Source organism: Oncorhynchus gorbuscha, linkage group LG17, assembly GCF_021184085.1.
Source record: "Oncorhynchus gorbuscha isolate QuinsamMale2020 ecotype Even-year linkage group LG17, OgorEven_v1.0, whole genome shotgun sequence".
Lineage (NCBI taxonomy): Eukaryota > Metazoa > Chordata > Actinopteri > Salmoniformes > Salmonidae > Oncorhynchus > Oncorhynchus gorbuscha.
This window is the reverse complement of record NC_060189.1, coordinates 22,589,544-22,608,866: the sequence shown is the minus strand read 5'-3', so window position 1 is coordinate 22,608,866 and position 19,323 is coordinate 22,589,544. Positions and strand designations below refer to the sequence as shown.

Here is a 19,323-nt window from a genome sequence, read left to right as displayed (position 1 = left end):
TACTTTTTTCTTTACATAGTTGAATGTGCTGACAACAAAATCACACAAAAATGATCAATGGAAATCAAATTTATCAACCCATGGAGGTCTGGATTTGGAGTCACACTCAAAATTAAAGTGGAAAACCACACTACGGGCAGATCCAACTTTAATGTAATGTCCTTAAAACAAGTCAAAATGAGGCTCAGTAGTGTGTGGTGTGGCCTCCACGTGCCTGTATGACCTCCCTACAACGCCTGGGCATGCTCCTGATGAGGTGGCGGATGGTCTCCTGAGGGATCTCCTCCCAGACCTGGACTAAAGCATCCGCCAACTCCTGGACAGTCTGTGGTGCAACGTGGCATTGGTGGATTGAGAGAGACATGATGTCCCAGATGTGCTCAATTGGATTCAGGTCTGGGGAACGGGCGGGCCAGTCCATAGCATCAATGCCTTCCTCTTGCATTAACTCCTGACACACTCCAGCCACATGAGTTCTAGCATTGTCTTGCATTAGGAGGAACCCAGGGCCAACCGCACCAGCATATGGTCTCACAAGGGGTCTGAGGATCTCATCTCGGTACCTAATGGCAGTCAGGCTACCTCTGGCGAGCACATGGAGGGCTGTGCTCGCTGACAGACACAGCAAACCTTCTTGCCACAGCTCGCATTGATGTGCCATCTTGGATGAGCTGCACTACCTGAGCCACTTGTGTGGGTTGTAGACTCCGTCTCATGCTACCACTAGAGTGAAAGCACCACCAGCATTCAAAAGTGACCAAAACATCAGCCAGGAAACTGAGAAGTGGTCTGTGGTCACCACCTGCAGAACCACTCCTTTATTGGAGGTGTCTTGCTAATTGCCTATAATTTCCAGCTGTTGTCTATTCCATTTGCACAACAGCATGTGGAATGTATTGTCAATCAGTGTTGCTTCCTAAGTGGACAGTTTGATTTCACAGATGTGTGGTTGACTTGGAGATACATTGTGTTGTTTAAGTGTTCCCTTTATTTTTTTGAGCAGTGTATTTAACAAAAATGAAGAGTTTTGAAATGGTCAGACTGCAATGCAGAGGTGCTTTAAATAAATACAGCTTGACAAGTTTTATTCATAAATTCCCCCCCGAACTGTCTTGGTCAGTTCACGTGTTTAATCCAAAGCAAATGAACATAGTAATTATAGAAAATAAAAGCAGGGAAACAGTTTCATAGACCTTTACCAAATTAGGACAGCAATGAAAAAAATAATAAAAGCAAAAATAAAACCTTAATGGGCAACTCCGCCACTTTTAACATCTGGGTTGTTATGAAGTATTTAGTGATGTTTTACACAGTTTGTGTGACTTCATGATTTCATGTATATTGACTGTTTAGTGATACGCAAAACCAGATTATTTTTTCAAATAGGATCCCTGAAATGACTAATAAAATAAATGGACAGTCATTTTCAGCTATCGATATAACCCATCTAGTTCTGATCATATGTTGCTCGGTTGTCTTCGTCAAATAACATCTGTAAATAAATAGACACTCAAAAACCTATAGATATGTATAGCTAGTTTACATCCATGTGTTTCTGTTGTTCAAGGCTCAAATTGCCATAATTGCATTTGGCAAAACCACTCTCACCAACAACAAAGTTGCAGCTCCAAATAGACTATATTCTCATTAGTTCCAATAGGCCTAATATTGTTGGATGGTTGCAAAGGCTATATTTGGCAGCTATTGTTGAGCACACTACTTCCAATGGAACAGGGTTAGCTAATTAGCTAGCATTGCTAATGTCAGCACAAAAAAAAAATACAGGCTTAAATGAGAGACTAGGATTCCATAGTGATTTGCCTGTAAATGTCATAATAAATATGTTCTAACAGGTCTACATGTTGTTTGGACTGTTGTTTAAGACAGTAGCTAAGATTAAACTCAGCTGTTATTGTTGCAAAAACCTATTTCAGATGTAGCAGTCAGGCTAGCTAGAATGCTAGCTAACCATCAGATACAGTAACTTATGCTTCGCATTCGTTAGCATCTAAATTCTATTATTTGAGTGTAATGCAGTTGTTGGTGACAGTGGGATGAACATATATTCAGCATGATATACATGCAAGCATTATAATATGAAATGCACTCAGATGAAGCTTGTAAAGCCAACTGTCGACTGGACGGAGCATTGCATCCTGGTAGGTGAAACGCAACCTGGGAATTGCAGTATACTGTAGATGAGGGCAGTGCAGAAACTTAAATGACAAAAACTAGGAATCGTGCAGTATGACAGACAAATTAGTTTCAGATCTTATGGTGGGGCATATACGAACAGCATAATAACTGGTTATAAAGTGGTGTTGTCCTTTAACTCGAACACCTTCAAGCCTTACACCCAACCGTTCAGCAATTGCCTTTCACACTAGTCTAAGACTACAAACACCTTCAAAAAAATACACATTCCTTTACACTGATATGCATGTGCAAAACTATTTTACCAACAGAGTAAACTAGTAAGGCAATGCAACAGATCAGTCACCCCATGCACTCAACGGACAGCATCTAAGAAGCAAAATAAATTAAATCCCTGAAAACAACTGAAGACATAAAAATTGAGGGAATGTTTTGAAGCTATACAATGAGACAGTATATATCCAGATAGGGAGACCTGCATAGTGAAGGGTGAGTTCTACTAGACTAGAGGTCTATGGGCTTGGTGGCTGACAGCAGTCTGCCCTCGTTGAGGAGGTTCCTGGGGGAGCCTCTGTAGTAATACACATCCTTCTCAGCCACCTGCTGTACCACAGACCTCTCACCTTCACCTCCTGGGTCTTTAACAGGTGTCACACCTTTGGCCTTCAGTTGTACCTTGTTGGTCACGTCGCTTAGAGTGTAATTCCTGGGTTTGCCGGCGATACTGGCTAGCTTCTTGGGTGGGACTGGAGGAGAGCAGGTTTTTGTGGAGCGGACCGTGTCAAGTGTGGGGCCTCCCTGATTGTTTGGCTGGCGCTGAGCCCCAGCAGACAGGCCACTCTCCAGGCTGATAGCCTCTCCCACAGGGATGGTGGTTAACTGGCTGGAGGAGGTGATACCAGCCGGTACAGGCCACCTGTCCCCCAGCAAGGAGTTGATCCTGCGGATAGACTGGCGCACAGGAGTACGCTGGAACTTGAGGGGGGACCTGACTGCTTTGGCCTGTGATTTGGGTGAACACAGGGTGAGCTTATTGAAGCGCTGGATGTGGTCTACCACCCTTAGCCTGCGGGTCTCCAGGATGCCTGGGGAAGGTAGCTCCAACAGCTGCTGTTCCTGCCTCTGGGGGTGGGCACTGGGTTCTGGGGATGCCACAGCCTCAACTTGTACCATTACAGGCACTGTACCCAGAGGGGGAAGAGGGGTCTTGAGCTCCTGAAAGTACTCCAGCCCTGAAGCTCTGTATGGAGTGGACTGGACCCCAGCAGCAATGCTGCGTGTGAAGTGAGCAGGGCTCTGGATGTCCAGGGCATCAATCAGCTTGCTGCAGTTCACCTGCTCAGCCACAGTATCTGCCTCTCCCGCTACAGACCTGTCACCAGCACACAGTGACCAGTCACAGGCCTTCTCTGACAGACTGCCACATCCTCCCACTTCAAACAGGGCACTATCTATATACAAGGGAGACAGAGGAACAAACTCAATCTGACCAAATGTAATGTTCTGGTCATCAGCCAGATGCCTCCAAGGAGTTGGCATGCCAGAACGCTCTTTGTTTGGTGACACACCTTTGAGTGTAGAAGATTCAGAAGGAGTTGAATCTGTTGAATCGGTTTGAGTGTTCTCAGGCTGTGTTGCCTTGCCCCCTTCAGAGGGGGCACCGTCATCCCTCAGTACTCCCTGTAGGTTGCTGCCAGACTCAGTGAAGGCTCTTTTGATCTTGAGCAGGGTGGGCCTGGTCAGAGTCTGGCTGAATGAGCACTCACTCCCGAGGCTCTCAGCTCTGGAGGCACAGCACAGCTTCTTGGGGAAGCTGGCCACCATGGGGGGCTTGGCCACCACGATGGCAGGCTCAGAGTAGTAGTTGTTCTTCAGACACATGTTAATGGGGGTGTCGGTGAAGGAGCCTCCGCTGAAGACAGGGCCCTCGTCAGGGGTCTCCCCACTCCAAGACGTCCGGAGGGCACTGCCGTCACACTGGGGAGTTAGCAGGTTGTCTTCTGACTTACTGTAAAACTTGGAGCCTGTGGAGCAGTGGGCATTAGCAGACATCACTTCCCACAAGGGACAACCAACACTGATCCATTTCATGCATTACTTTAGCACAAATTATGAAAGTACATTATAAATTATGTTAGTAGGTTTTTAAAAAGCGACTCACCCTTTGCAGCACTCTTGTTTTGCAAAACAGTAGGGCTAAATTTGGCGTCTTTGAAGCAAAAACTGGTGGTGCTCTCTGGAGTGGCAAGTCGCCAACCAATGAACTTTGAACCCTCTCTCTGAATCGCCAGCATGGAATAAGAAATTACATTGTTGGGATGGAGTCATACCTTTTAGTCAATCATATAATGTTGCCTTACACTAAAACCTTGTTAAGTTATGTGAAATATTTTCTTAACTCTTCTTGAACTGCACTGTTGGTTAAGGGCTTGTAAGTAAGCATTTCATAGTAAAGACTTGTTGTATTCAGCGCATGTGACAAATAAAGTTGTTTTGAAAATCTGATGCATCATAATTTAAGGGTCTTCGGTGTATGGTAAAAAGTTACTCAGATGAAATTAGTGTTGGTCAATATTGTTTTATTAAATTGCAAATATACATCAGTATGCCATTATAAAGTGACCCATGCATAAACCAAGTTACAGTTCAGTTTAGGTAAATATAATATTTGGTTAATATTAAATCTTTTTAAAGTCTTAAAATGTTAGATTTCACTTATATTAAATATTTCAGATCCTAGAATTGAGAATATAAACATAAAATGTTACAGAACAGTCATGCAGAAATAACGGAATTCTCGCCTTGAAAACAAGAACGTTTGATTTACGTCAAGTAGAAGCTCACAACCTCAAAATGCTCTCCAGTCAATGTATTAACTGAGCATGCATTACTGAAAGTAAACATGTGCCCAAACTGTTATAAAATCAACAGCCCCAAAAAAATAACCTAAGATAAGAGAAAAGTGCTACTGTGCAAAATTGTACCTTACAATTGCACCCCAAGCATAAATGTAGATGATTTATTCTGATTAATACAATTAGTCAATTTGCTGGGGGGGGGGTCATCGTCAAGACTGGGATTGAGAGAGTCTTTTCCTCCCATTTGAGGGGCAGATAATCAGTGTGAGGTCATACATGGGTATCTGCACTTACAGGATCTCTGCTGCTCTTGCCCAGGCTGAAGCGAAGGCGCAGGGACTTGCGAACATTTTCTTTCTTGGTGACCTTGGGAGAGAAGCAACCAGCCTTCCCCGACTCTACTCTGAAAAACAGACAAGTACATACTGTTTCAACCATTGTAAAGTTATAAATATTATACAATATAAACATTTAATAAGAAGGCCTCTCCTCCGATGCAACAGAGAGAAGTGTGACATGAAAAGGTTGGTGTTTGAGATCGTTATCAGCTTAGACATAAGTTGTCATCTGCTTGAGCAATACATTTTCAATTCCACATTGGATCAGGAAATAGCCTTTGTAAACCACATAATGTATGTACCTGTCGACAAAATGTCGGCGACTCAGTCGTTTGCTCTTTCTCCTTGCAGAGCTGGCAGACTGCCCGCTGGACCTCCCAACTAAGGCCAAGGCATTATGGGAGGAGTCCAGGGATTTTGAGGCACTTGGGTCAAGGTATCCTGAAAAACAGGAGCAACACACTCAATGCACATGAATACTTTTTAGTTAAAAAAATAAATACAATTTTAAAAAACTTTGATTAAATACGGCTGTGAGTCCTTGTGGAGTTACCTGGTCCAGGAGTGGAGCTTCCACCGAACAGAGAATTAGGAAATAATTCTACACCAAGGTTATTTTTGATGGATCGCCGTTTCTTGTTGGAGAATCCATAACTATGACCAGATTCCAAAGGAATTTCTCTCTTGGAGCTGGGAGTAATTATCACAGGAGTTGCAGAAGAAAAGACTGGTGGGGTAAAAAAATAAAAAAATAATAATAATCACAAGAATGAATTCACTATTAGGCCATAGTCTCCCACAGATAAATATTCAGAACAGCTGAAATAATTCGCTAAAATTCTTGATTAGCGTCGATTAAGAAAATTAAAGCCAAAACAAGCACACAGACAGAGTAGGCAAGACAATTTGGGCAGGCATCAAATCAGTAATGTAATAGCGGGGAAAAAAATGACAAGACAGTGTTACTACGCATTCACTACATAAGCTCAAATGAAAAGAAAATCTGAAAACAAATTTAAATTAAGAGTCGCATTTCTGTGAAAGACAAGCAGCTGATTCCCTGTTGCAGGCTGTATTAAGCTACGGGGCATTGATGCTCTCATTCGACGGCAGGAGGCAGAAACATGACCTCGGTACCTACCATATCTGTCTGACTGGGGAGTATTTGTGGGTGTTCTATTTGTTTTTAACTTATTCAGAGCTCCATTGACCATATCTGCAATGCAAAAACCATTCCATATCTTGAAATTCAATGGAGATTTACAGAGGAAGAATAAGCCTATAACATTGGATCATTTAATATAATTTCAAAGACGACCCAATGCTGGAAAATTCTAAGAACAATGTTCTTCCAGGGTATCTTACCCCCTAGACTGCGCCTGCATCTCCTCTTGGCCCCTGAATTTGTGTCCAAGTCCTCTAGTCGCTCAAGAGTAGGAAACAGAACATCTGCCTCACAGCCCAGCATGGCTGGAATCTTCTCCATGATGAACTGAGGCACCACACCTACCACACAGAGACACATTTAGACGCGGTTTGCTACGAACATTCCCTTTTAACTTTCAATCACCAGTTGATTGATGACACTACAATAACAAGGCTTGAACTGCTACCGAAGTCTGAAGCGTGTTCTATAAGGCAGTGGATCACAGCTGCCTGTTGCTTGAGGCGTTTCTCTGTGCTGGCGTTCATCTTGTCTGCCCCGTCTCCAGCGTGTAAGAGGTTGGGAGCCAGGATCACAGACAGGTTATTGCTGTCCATCTTATTCACATCACTCCTGAGAGAAAAAGCAAAACCAGATTGAGAAATAAGGATTGACCAAGTCCAAAATGGTACAGTGTGAAATGATACTATTTAATGAGACAAACTTGTGAAATCATACCTTTGAGAGACTTTGTTGAGGAAGCCAAAAAAGTAACGTAGAATGCTCATGTTCCGGTCAGGCAGTACACAGGACAGCAGCAGGGTGGCATAGGTCCTGTCCTCCTTTGTGGGCAGCTGCTGGGCCTTGAGGAAGGCATCATGCAGCTCTGTAGGCATAACGGGATCCGGCAGCTCCCTAAAGAACTGCTTGACCAAGCCAGCCACATCACATGGCAGGGCAGTGGACAGGCACCTCTCACCCTTATCCAACTTCACCTGCACAGAAAAAAAACAATCCGGCCTTGTGTTTAACTATTCCAGCAGCCAGGGCCTTCCTATTCATAGCAAGGTCAATCTCCAGCCATCACTCACCCGGAGTGCTTTCAGACGAACAACAGAGCCAGACTTTCTGAACAAGCCCTCTGTATCCACATGCTCCAGCAGACTTGCACATGCATCTATGAGAAAGCTGGAGAACAAGGGGATGGGAGAAACATTAGACCAAAAAAAAGGACAGAGAATGTTGGTCTAACACGCACAAATGAAGGACGACAAAATATTTTGTTAGAAAGTACAAGTTCTAGCTAAGACAGGTGTTTATCTTACCATGGTATATTCGCATTCTCCACATTGTACTGCAGAAGGCTCTCCAGCGCTACACCAAACACTTTCACCTGGAAAACATGATAAAACAAGTTCATGTTTGATTTCAACAAGGAAGGCTTTGCATGGTAGCTGGTTAAATTATCCTACATAGGCCTAAGCTCACTAATAAGCTTCGACTTGGTATCCCATCCAACTTCCCGACAGGGAAATGTCTGTGAAAGGGCACAAGTTTTTACATGGGATTTGTCCCCATTTAACAGAAGACCCTGAAAGCTGTTTTACAACAGTTAGGCATTCCCCTACCCCAAGGAAGTAGTTAGTAACTCATCACCTGATCGAATACAAGCTAGCGCTATGTTGTGGCTGCCAAGCGTCAAACATTCCGCTAAATATTTTAGAGGGAGACTGGAAAATAGGTGCCTAGCTGTGCTTTTGAAAAACAACAGCCTATAGCCTACTACAGTATAATGACAGCCCTGTGCCTTTTACTTGGTACATTTTCTACCAGTAATTTTCACCTGCCCCATGGAAAGTACAAGTTTAATGGACCAAACCAATTGCCTGAAATCAAATTAGGCTAACTGCCTAAAGGCAAGCATGTGCCTTGTACTACCGTCTCAGCACCAAGCCCACTTACAGTCCACTGCACTATTATGTATGCCAAATGTGTCTACTATTGTCAATCATTTGAATCATTCGCAACAATTCACTTCAAATAAAATTTTATTGGTCACATACACATGGTTAGCAGATGTTAATGTGAGTGTAGTGAAATGCTTGCACTTCTAGTTCCGACAGCAGTAATATCTAACAAGTAATCTAACAAATTCACAACAACTACCTAAAACACAAATCTAAAGGTGTGAATGAGAATATGTACATATACATATATGGATGAGCGATGGCTGAGTGGAATAGACAATGTGCAATAGATGGTATAGAATACAGTATATACATGTGATATGAGTAATGTTAGATATGTAAACATTATTAAAGTGGCATTATTTAAAGTGGCATTGTTTAAAGTCACTAATGATTCATTTAAAGTGGCCAGTGATTGGGTCTCAATGTAGGCAGCAGCCTCTCGGAGTTAGTGATGGCTGTTTAGCAGTCTGATGGCCTTGAGATAGAGACTGAAAAACAGCTTCTCGGCCCCAGCTTTAATGCCTCTGTACTGACCTCGCCTTATGGATGATGACGTGAACAGGCAGTGGCTCGGGTGGTTGTTGTCCTTGAAGATCTTTTTGGCCTTCTTGTGGCATTGGAGTGCTGTAAGTGTCATGGAGGGCAGGTAGTTTGCCGCCGGTGATGCGTTGTGCAGACCACACCACCCTCTGGAGAGCCTTGCAGTTAATATAATAAAGCCTGACAGGATGCTCTCGATTGTGCATCTGTAAAAGTATGTCAGGGTTTTGGGTGAAAAGCCACATTTCTTCAGCCTCCTGAGGTTGAAGAGGCGCTGTTGCGCCTTCTTCACCACACCGTGTGGGTGGACCATTTCAGTTTGTCTGTGAGGTGTACAAGGAGGAACTTGAAGCTTTCCACCTTCGCCACTGCTGTCCCTTCGATGTGGATAGTCCACGATCATCTCCTTTGTTTTGTTGACGTTGACTGAGTTGTTTTCTCCAAAAACCACACTCCGAATGCCCTCACTTCCTCCCTGTAGGCTGTCTCGTCGTTGTTGGTAATCAAGCCCACTACTGTTGTGTTGTCTGCAAACCTGATCATTGAGTTTGTAGGCGTGGATGGCCACGCAGTTGTGGGTGAACTGGAGTACAGGAGGCGGCTGAGCACACACCCTTGTTGGGCCCCAGTGAAGTAGAGATGTTTCCTACCTTCACCCCCATTTAGTTTTGATGATGAGCATCAATTTAGTTCAGTTATCTTTGCCTTCTTGGGTACAGGAAGAATGGTGGCCATCTTGATGCACTTAACTGATGCACTCATCTTGATGCACTTAGCTAGTTATGAACCCCCAACACAATTCAGACGGACTGACTAATCCAACAATGAACGTGAATTACAATGACAGGCTAACAAAAGTGCTCAGACTGAATGCAAATGAGCTAGTCAGCCAGAATGGTTCTCAAAAGGACTCTTTTCACACCACTTCGTTACCATTGTTATAACCTGAGACGTGAATTAACCTAACCTGCTGCCTAAATTACACTAATCTGTTACAAAAACAAACCACTTCCGTAACAATGTTTCTCGGTTTGCAAACATGGAATTTTAGCTAGCTAACGTTAGCTACTTAGCCCACCAACTGACTCATACAGGCACTGTTTTACAACCTAAGTTTGACTATTCTGTCTAAGAGTAACGTTAAGCATTTGAGTGTTTATCTAGCTTGTAAGCTAAACAAAAATAGACTTAGTTACCTTGTTGTTAGCTGTCAACTTGCAGCTGGTGCGTGCTTTGTTTTTGTTCCAATTCTTAGTCTTTATCCCATAAGCAGTACGAAGGTGTTGCACAATAGCCAGGCGCATCACATTTCTTTCCATTACCTTCATCTTTAACTTTACAAATTACTTTCACTGTGCGTTCTTAAACTTTCAACACATACTGTACCAACTTAGCCAACTTGTAGGTCTATGCTTAGCTACTATTATCCCTCTTGAATCTAACGCGTCAGTATAACAGCTAAATGAGTTATCGTAACCCACGTCCGCACGTCTCCTTCCTTTTAAATCGCCAACAATTCTTTGCGTATGGCCTTCTCATTCAAAACAATCTCGCTAACTTGACATACCAAATCATTCTACACGTAACTTACAACTAGCTAGGTCGACCTAAAAGCAACCGCCGAGTCACTGCCAATTATCCAGTCCCAGCGGAATCGACCCAGCTAGGCGCGATCATTATCGTGTGACTAGCCCACGTTCGATATCATCTAACGTTAACAATTCTCATAGCCAGCTAACCATAACTAATGTATATTACCGTATGCCTAAATCTGTATTCTAGCATTTACCTGAATACATAGCTATTCTCTTGTTTTTATATAATCTGATATGCTTTAGCTAGCTATATTGCTTGCAGACTACGTTTCCCTGAAATATTTTTCCGCACATCTTTTAAACGGCAAACGCGTTTCTACATGTTCCGCTCTGATTGGCTAGAGTGGGTTCAAAATATTAAGACCCACACAATGTTATTTTTCTTCTTCGTTGGGGTTTATCGGCTGTTGGCATCCAACATTATGGTGCATTACCGCGACCTAATGGACTGGAGTGTGGGCCAGCGATTGAGAAACCTAATCCTAACTCAGCCCCTTTTCTATTAAAACATCATACAGTAGACATATGTTAATCATTATTTAGTAAATATAAGTTGACATGCAATCATAACTGACTGTGGTGCATATAAAGCACCCACAAGCTACTGTAAAAAATACATGCTCCACTGTCTCTGTTTCCTGGCAATAATCACACTTTCCTGTCAGATTATTTCCTATCACATTTAAAGTGTTACTCACCCGTAATCTTGTAACAATAGCCTCCTCTATTATGCCCCTTCCTGCTGTCTGTTTCAATATGCTTTGCATTGTAGTCAAGACAGACAAAGATATATAAGCAAACTTTACTAGGCATGTTGTCAACCAGCACATTACTATAGTAAGTAACCACTGGTTTCCGTTTCCTGTGTAACATCAATATGAGTAACATCAATATTGCTACATGTTTTTTTTTTTTTACAAGGGCAGATCTCCATCTAACTTTGGCTTGTAGTCCATGTCTGCAAATAAACTTAAATGTGAACTGAATGTTTGTTTACTGTCTGACTGTCCATTCATTATTCAGGTGTAGGGCCATCAGAAGACCTGTACAAGACCTTGTGTTGATTACATCAGGAGGTGCATGACCTGAGATGTTTGGATCTTCATGTTGATGTGCAGCGTTCACCTCCAGGTTGTGTTCAGCACCCTGCTGGGCGTCAGCTGGTGCTCTGTTTACTGGCTATGTGCCAGGCTCCTCAAAAGTGGGGAAATCCTCCTCTATTTCTCCGCTCTTCCTCAGGTGTTGCCTGTTCCTCCTGAAGACTTGTCCTGGTTCTGTCTTCACTTCATAGGACCTTTGCTCCACATGTCTGACTACTGTGGCCCTCTGCCACCACTGTTTCTGTCCTGTGAGTGGCTGAACTCTCCCCCTGTCATCTCATTGCAGCTCTGTGGGATCCTTAGCAGAGGTGTCATAGTACTTTGCCTGTTTCTGCTGTCTTTCTTTGAACTTCTCCAGCTGACAGTTTTCCATCCCTGGTCTCAGAAGATTTTCACTCATTATAAGTAATGTCTTTGTACGTCTTCCCATGAACACCATTGCAGGGCTGCTGTCTGTTCCTTGTGACGGGGTATTTCTGTGATCCAGCATTACCAGGTATTTGTTATCTTTTTATTTCACCTTTATTTAACCAGGTAGGCTAGTTGAGAACAAGTTCTCATTTGCAACTGCGACCTGGCCAAGATAAAGCAAAGCAGTTCGACACATACAAAAACACAGAGTTACACATGGAATAAACAAACATACAATCAATAATACAGTAGAAAAATATATATACAGCATGTGCAAATGAGGTAGGATAAGAGAGGTAAGGAAATAAATAGGCTGTGGTGGCGAAATAATTACAATATAGCAATTAAACACTCAAATGGTATAATGTGCAGAAGATGAATGTGCAAGTAGAGATACTGGGGTGCAAAGGAGCAAGATAAATAAATAACAGAACCGTCCAGAGAAGTGATGCTGGACGGGCGGGCAGGTGCGGGCAGCGATGGATTGAAGAGCATGCATTTAGTTTTACTTGCATTTAAGAGCAATTGGAGGCCATGGAAGGAGAGTTGTATGGCAGTGAAGCTCATGTGGAGGTTAGTTAACACAGTGTCCAAAGAGGGGCCAGAGGTATACAGAATGGGGTTGTCTGCGTAAAGGTGGATCAAAGAATCACCAGCAGCAAGAGCGACATCATTGATGTGTACAGAGAAGAGAGTCGGCCCGAGAATTGAACCCTGTGGCACCCCCATAGAGACAGCCAGAGGTCCGGACAACAGGCCCTCCGATTTGACACACTCAACTCTATCAGAGAAGTAGTTGGTGAGCCAGGCGAGGCAATCATTTGACAAACCAAGGCTGTTGAGTCTGCAAATAAGAATGTGGTGATTGACAGAGTCGAAAGCCTTAGCCAGATTGATGAATACGGCTGCACAGTAATGTCTCTTATCGATGGCGGTTATGATGTCGTTTAGGACCTTGAGCGTGGCTGAGGTGCACCCATGACCAGCTCTGAAACCAGATTGCATAGCGGAAAAGGTACGGTGGGATTTGAAATGGTCGGTAATCTGTTTGATAACTTGGATTTCGAAGACCTTAGAAAGGTAGGGTAGAATAGATATAGGTCTGTAGCATTTTTGGTCTAGAGTGTCTCCCCCTTTGAAGAGGGGCATGGCCGGGGCAGCTTTCCAATCTTTGGGAATCTCAGATGATACGAAAGAGAGGTTGAACAGGCTAGTAATAGGGGTATTGAGATAAACTTTTGTTATTGACCAAATACTTATTTTCACCATAAGTTGCAAATAAATTCATTAAATATCCTACAATGTGATTTTCTGGATTTTTTTTCTTCTCATTTTGTCTGTCATAGTTGAAGTGTACCTATGATGAAAATTACAGGCCTCTCTCATCTTTTTAAGTGGGAGAACTTGCACAATTGGTGGCTGACAAAATACTCCCCCCCCCCGCACTGTATATATCTTTATATCTTTATAGTCTACTAAATGCAATCAATCACTCAAAGGAAAATATGAATACCAAAAATCTTATTTACTTTTTCAAAATTCAATATTTCTATGCACATTTCAGATAGATATATAGATTAATAGATAAATTGATTAAAGTTGGCGTATGGCATCTTGATAGGCCTATAACAATGCCGAAAACAGTTTAGAACAAATGTACTTAAAAGGATCTATTTTTATTACAACAGTACATGTATATACAGTAAACAACACAGTATGAATGTATGGGTGAAGGGGGGGGGGGTTGATTGTTTAGAAGCACTTCCTGTGGACAATGGAGGGGCCTGCCTCATCGTACTCCTGCTTGCTGATCCACATGGCCTGGAAGGTGGACAAGGAAGCCAGGATGGAGCCACCGATCCAGACAGAGTACTTACGCTCGGGGGGAGCGATGATCTAGAAGATAAACAGAGTACAGGGAATTGCTTAGTTTCAAGTAGACCCACTGTAAATCGGAACATGACAATTAACGTGATGGTTAACTTCATGAAAGTTAACATGGCGAGATTGTCCCTCACCTTGATCTTCATGGTGCTGGGGGCCAGGGCTGTGATCTCCTTCTGCATACGGTCAGCAATACCAGGGTACATGGTGGTACCACCAGACAGCACATTGTTGGCATACAGGTCCTTACGGATATCAATGTCACACTTCATGATGCTGTTGTAGGCGGTCTCATGGATACCAGCAGACTCCATACCTGGTAGAAGATATTACAGAAGTCCATTAATTGACACGGCAAAACAAAAACATTAATTGTAATAACACATTGTATTGCAACCATAATGCATAATGCATACTGTAGGTATGACTTACCAATGAAGGAAGGCTGGAAGAGGGTTTCTGGGCAACGGAAACGCTCATTACCAATGGTAATGACCTGACCGTCAGGAAGCTCGTAGCTCTTCTCCAGAGAGGAGGAGGAGGCAGCGGTGGCCATTTCATTCTCAAAGTCCAGAGCCACATAGCACAGCTTCTCCTTGATGTCACGCACAATCTCACGCTCAGCTAAGGGGGGCACGTTTCAATGATGAGAGGGAGAACATTTACAGAACTGCACAGCAAGAGATTTTGCTCTAAACACACAGAAATTACAATAATATAAAAAATGAGGCATAACGTCATTGACAGAAGTTAGCTCTCCTTACCGGTGGTCACGAAAGAGTAGCCACGTTCTGTCAGGATCTTCATCAGGTAGTCAGTCAGATCGCGGCCAGCCAGATCCAGGCGCATGATGGCGTGGGGAAGAGCATAACCCTCATAGATGGGGACGTTGTGGGTCACACCATCACCAGAGTCCAGCACAATGCCTATAGGGAGCAGTTAAGGCACGCTAGTCAGTCAGACATGACTGACAGGAATGACTGACAGGAATGGTCGGCTGTTATATGGGAATCACTCCAAGCATTTGTCATATCATAAACAAACAATGCCGCTGACATCAATGGCTACAGGTGTGCCACACACCCTGCCAAACCGGGATTAACATGTCCTTGACAACAGAGGAAGAATGAATCTAGCTATCTCTGACAACTAAACAGCCCACTTACTCAACACTATTGCTATTCGTGTGCATCACCTTGATTTGAGCTGTCTCCTGTTGTTATGTTGACCACTAATGTGAGGAAGCGACCTACATATTGTATCAGTAATATAGCAACTATCCATGGTTGACATCGGTACATATAAAAGGCAGTGTCCTGGAATACTGACCGGTGGTACGACCGGAGGCGTACAAGGACAGGACAGCCTGGATGGCCACATACATAGCAGGAACATTGAAGGTCTCGAACATGATCTAAAACACAAGAATAAGAGAGACATTTCAGAAGTTTGCTGGACTGTTATGCTCTAACAGAAGACGTGGATTTGAAATACAGTGGGGGGGATAATGGAGTTAAAGGTACCTGTGTCATCTTCTCTCTGTTGGCTTTTGGGTTTAGGGGAGCCTCTGTCAGCAGGGTGGGGTGCTCCTCAGGGGCCACACGCAGCTCATTGTAGAAGGTGTGGTGCCAGATCTGCAAGGATACGAAAGAGTTCCCTGTTTATTATGTTATTATGCTGCATGTGTTTACCTTGCTCTCTTGGCACTCTAGTCTTGTGCCAAAGTCAATGCCAAAACTCAGCAAGATGTTGTAAGAAGTGTGTAGTAATTTAGGACCCACCTTCTCCATATCGTCCCAGTTAGTGATGATGCCATGCTCGATGGGGTACTTCAGAGTCAGGATACCCCTCTTGCTCTGAGCCTCATCACCTACATAGCTGTCCTTCTGACCCATACCCACCATCACACCCTGGATGAGAAAGAAGAGAGGTTAGGAGTGACACAATCATCACTGTAGCCTAGATGACAGACTGCATACTAACATACTGCACCCTTTTTGACAGTTTCCCCCTATAATTGTGTGTCCGTACAATGACACAATCTATACCCGCCCCAGTTACATGATGGTACAGTACCTGGTGACGGGGCCTTCCAACAATAGAAGGGAAGACTGCACGGGGAGCGTCATCTCCGGCAAATCCAGCCTTGACCAAGCCAGAGCCATTGTCGCACACAAGGGCGGTAGTCTCGTCGTCGTCACACATGGTTAGGCTTTACTGGGATGGTCTGTGTGTGACAGAGAGACACAGGGGTGAGACTGAGTGGTGGGAACAGCTGCAACCCCGCCCCCCACCATTGAAAGAATTTCAAGCAAGCCTATCCTAATTGGTTTGTTCACAACCACAGATTTATTCATGTACTGACATGAAAAATGTTCGCATCCGATATACAGCATTTTTTTTGTCTTTTGGAATAATATATTTATTTTACTACTGAGGTCAAATTCGTACAACTTGTCTTATAACTATTTTGAAAATGTTATCAATTCCTTGTATTTCAAATATCAGCTATCTACAATGTATCCCATGTTATTTTTGTCCCAAACATGTTGTGAAGTTACTGATACTATGTATCAACTGTCATGATTGTTCCTGGGACATTATAGGGCTGCCTAGGTAGCTCCAAAAAGGGGCATATCAGTGGAAGCAGGAAGCAAGACCAGCCATCTATTTTAAGCTCCACCCCTGGCTGCTCCATGCACAGCTACACCAAGTGCCACATTGACCTCCATGGATCCCTATCTGAAACTATTTCAGACATGGGAGAGTTGGAGCCAACCCAGAGAGCAGCTGTCGGCACATTGTAGCACCTCTGTTTACAGCATGGCTCCTTGCTCCATCTGCCTATAATGGCTTCATTCATTAGACACAATTTAGTTCTGTCTCAATGTTCCTGACCAAACCAGCGTTGGTCAGTGTATCGGTAACTGTTATTATACTAAGTTATTACACTGTATTTGCCGGCACCCTGCCCACCAACACCTGATGATAAATCATTTATTTCTGAATAGCTGAATGTCTTGTATTATTTTGGAGAGATAGCATGAATCCATTCCAATAAGCAGTTACTTCAGTTTGAAGTGTATTTCTAGTGCATGCTTCAATAAAGCTACAAAACAACCCATCCAGGTAGAAAACACTATATCATCCAATGTCAGAGACCAGCTCTGTCTGGTCAGCGCCAGGTTAAGATGTACTCAAACTAAAATGTGGACACTTAGTCCCCACAAAGTCTCATGTTTTCCATAGAAATAAGTAGTAATATACAGAAATATGCACTCACCAAGTTGTAGCGCAAGACTGATGCTTCCACTGGGACAAAGGAGGAGGGTGAGAGGACCCCTTAAATAAGAGTGGGGTCTGGGGACCAGGGGTGGAGCCTGGAGTTCACACAATTCCAAATAAGAGCTGCTAGAAAAAAAGGAAAACGACCTACAAGTCAAACTATGCGATTGGTTGAGATGAAACTCCTCAAAAATGGTGAGATGCTTCCTGAGAAATGCCAGACTGATATGCTTTAGAGATGAGAATTGAAAAGGGAATGTTTTGTTTTATTAAGATGTCTGGGTGTTACAAAGGTGTCAGACCATTAAAATGCAATTACAATGGTCTTCTTTATTTAAATACTTTTCTGTAGGTAAAGCTTTAATTTAAATTGTATTTTTTTTTACAAACAGAATAGTTTAATTATAGCAAGTTCAGTGCATCCATTTGACACTAAAGAATTCTGAATCAAGGTTCTGATCAGTCATGATTTCTGAAATCACACAAAAAGGTGCATTGGTCATTGTAAATTTAGATTAATGGTGTTGTTGTTTTAAAGGACAGGGTTTGTGAGAAATCTGAAAAGTGATTAAGACATTTACTGAAATTGTACATCATACAATTCTCTTGAAAAACATTGAGCAGATGTGTCACAGTGTTTTCGTTGACACTCACTAGGTAAGAGCGGAAATAGTAGACTTGTGGGCCTTGTTAAGGAGATGAAAAAGAGAGGCTTTGGTCCAGTCAGTAAAACACTGTATATGTCAGTGGGCCAGGCTGCTGCTGGAATGTGAGCTGAGCCCCTAAATGTGGTGAACAGCTGAGGGTTATGACGTCTCGTCCTTCTTCCGAGCTGGCGGTCTGACTGGTCTGCGTCCACCGTGCTGAGCCCTGATTGGTCCTGCTCTCTCCTTTTAGGGCCATGGTGTGTAACAGGTGTCGTTAATGTCCATCCAGTGGGGTCCCCCCTTGTTGAGTTTGCAAACTGAGATCCTTATTCGTCCCACCCACTTCAACAGCCTTTATTTTTTCTCAATGTACCTTATGAGGAAATAGAGTCTTTCAAGTTTCACCTTTTCAAATGTATTGAGAAAATCAATCACCTATTGAATGATCCAAATGATTATTTTCTATAACACGTTTTACCCATATTACTGAACTGAGCACTATTGGCACAGTGCATTATCAATGGCAGTCGTCCATCTGATGTTGTCAGGTATATTTGGACTTGTAAGGCAGGTAGAACAGACAGGGGACACTGTAGCAGATGGTTGTCTTTGGACTCTGTTAGTTTATATCCATAGCTGGATTATATGAGAGCATTTTTTCCCTCTAGGCTGTCCCACTGGATGTTAAGCCTGCCTATTTATAGGTGTTACTTTCTCTCTATGTCCACAGATAGATAGGTGTTGGATGCTATGGTTTAGAATTCCATTGCCGTGTAATTATGTTCTTCTGTCAGCCAATGAGTGATGGGAGTTAACAGTTAAACTGACACGGATGTTATCTGAAAGATCATTTTCAGAATCTCACACAACTCAATGTCACACAGCTTGTTCTGAGCATAGGCATCTCTTTGAACTCTCTTATCACACCCAGAGCCTTTTACACCAATAACGTATACCATTGAATATCTGTTATAAAATTTTTTAACCGTAATATTTGTTTTTTATTACGGCCTGTTTTCCCTACTTAGCCACTCGTTCTCCTCATCACCATAATCAGTATTGAGTCACTTGAGACAGGAATTATTGGCCTTGATAATTACACAACAAATTGTGGTTGCAAATTGTGGTTGATAATAAAGAAGTCAGGTAAACAGATGTGTGATGAATTGCATAACTTCCATTTAATGTTTTATTTCATTTTTCTTTAGAGATGTGCATTACTGCCATCTACAGTTATGTTTTGGAAATGTTACGTAATGACGTTACATCTGCGACGGCACGTATGACGCCTGCCATGCACCAGCGTTGCGACTATGTTGTGATTCCGTGGTGCTGTCAATGCTGGAAGTTCCTCGTTTTGGAATCAGATACATTATTGATCGCGTAACTTTATTGAT

At 42.9% G+C, this 19,323-nt stretch overlaps 2 protein-coding genes across 5 annotated transcripts; both read right to left on the bottom strand.

The window, feature by feature from the left end:
- Positions 1 to 1,047: 1,047 nt before the first annotated feature.
- LOC124001914 (rho GTPase-activating protein 11A-like) lies at positions 1,048 to 11,424 on the bottom strand. 4 transcript variants are annotated; one of them, XM_046309069.1, is made up of 12 exons: positions 11,298 to 11,424; positions 7,820 to 7,887; positions 7,586 to 7,682; positions 7,233 to 7,489; positions 6,964 to 7,127; positions 6,716 to 6,856; positions 6,492 to 6,566; positions 5,904 to 6,077; positions 5,653 to 5,791; positions 5,307 to 5,415; positions 4,316 to 4,433; positions 1,048 to 4,178 (listed from the first exon to the last, which is right to left on the bottom strand). In XM_046309069.1, exons 1-12 carry the CDS (start codon positions 11,364 to 11,366, stop codon positions 2,659 to 2,661), a joined length of 2,931 nt encoding a protein of 976 aa, XP_046165025.1. In that variant the 5' UTR covers positions 11,367 to 11,424; the 3' UTR covers positions 1,048 to 2,658. The 4 variants fall into 4 exon arrangements, with proteins under 4 accessions (XP_046165025.1, XP_046165024.1, XP_046165026.1 ...); XM_046309068.1 differs by lacking the exon at positions 11,298 to 11,424 and adding an exon at positions 10,201 to 10,948; XM_046309070.1 differs by lacking the exons at positions 6,492 to 6,566; positions 11,298 to 11,424 and adding an exon at positions 10,201 to 10,948.
- A 2,192-nt stretch (positions 11,425 to 13,616) lies between these two features.
- LOC124001296 (actin, alpha cardiac muscle-like) lies at positions 13,617 to 17,405 on the bottom strand. The gene is made up of 9 exons (XM_046307970.1): positions 17,278 to 17,405; positions 16,071 to 16,221; positions 15,776 to 15,904; positions 15,518 to 15,628; positions 15,324 to 15,408; positions 14,759 to 14,920; positions 14,427 to 14,618; positions 14,129 to 14,310; positions 13,617 to 14,006 (listed from the first exon to the last, which is right to left on the bottom strand). The coding sequence occupies exons 2-9, from the start codon at positions 16,197 to 16,199 to the stop codon at positions 13,863 to 13,865; spliced, it is 1,134 nt and encodes a 377-aa protein (XP_046163926.1). The 5' UTR covers positions 16,200 to 16,221; positions 17,278 to 17,405; the 3' UTR covers positions 13,617 to 13,862.
- Positions 17,406 to 19,323: the final 1,918 nt, after the last annotated feature.